The sequence below is a fragment of the Penaeus monodon genome, chromosome 33 (genome assembly GCF_015228065.2).
Source record: "Penaeus monodon isolate SGIC_2016 chromosome 33, NSTDA_Pmon_1, whole genome shotgun sequence".
Taxonomy (NCBI): Eukaryota; Metazoa; Arthropoda; class Malacostraca; order Decapoda; family Penaeidae; genus Penaeus; species Penaeus monodon.
Window position 1 is genome coordinate 35,271,201 of NC_051418.1, and position 251 is coordinate 35,271,451.

The window sequence follows — 251 nt, forward strand, 5'->3', positions numbered from 1 at the left end:
GCAACCCCGCCACGTACATTGGCCACCAGGAAGGCCTCCTCCTCCGGCAGACTCTCGAAGCGCAGGACGTAATCGAAGGCCACCTGGCACGGCGAGCAGAAGGAGTAGTAGGGCGCCCAGTGCTCGTTGGGGGCGTTGCCCTTCGCCCGCTCCTCCAGCAGGTAATCCACGAACTCGGGGAAGGTTGGCTGGCAGTCAAGGGTCCTCTTGGTCCTCGCCTTCTGCTGGATCCGGCACCTGAGGGCTCTGCG

General features: G+C 64.9%; 1 protein-coding gene across 1 annotated transcript in view; it reads right to left on the reverse strand.

Moving 5' to 3' along the window:
- The window catches only part of LOC119594427 (carbohydrate sulfotransferase 11-like), a gene marked incomplete at its 5' end in the record, with an annotated part of 6,664 nt that overhangs the window by 3,097 nt on the left and 3,316 nt on the right, over positions 1-251 (reverse strand). Inside the window, 1 exon segment of the mRNA XM_037943488.1 lies at positions 18-246. Within this exon segment, the coding sequence (XP_037799416.1) occupies positions 18-246 (229 nt within the window).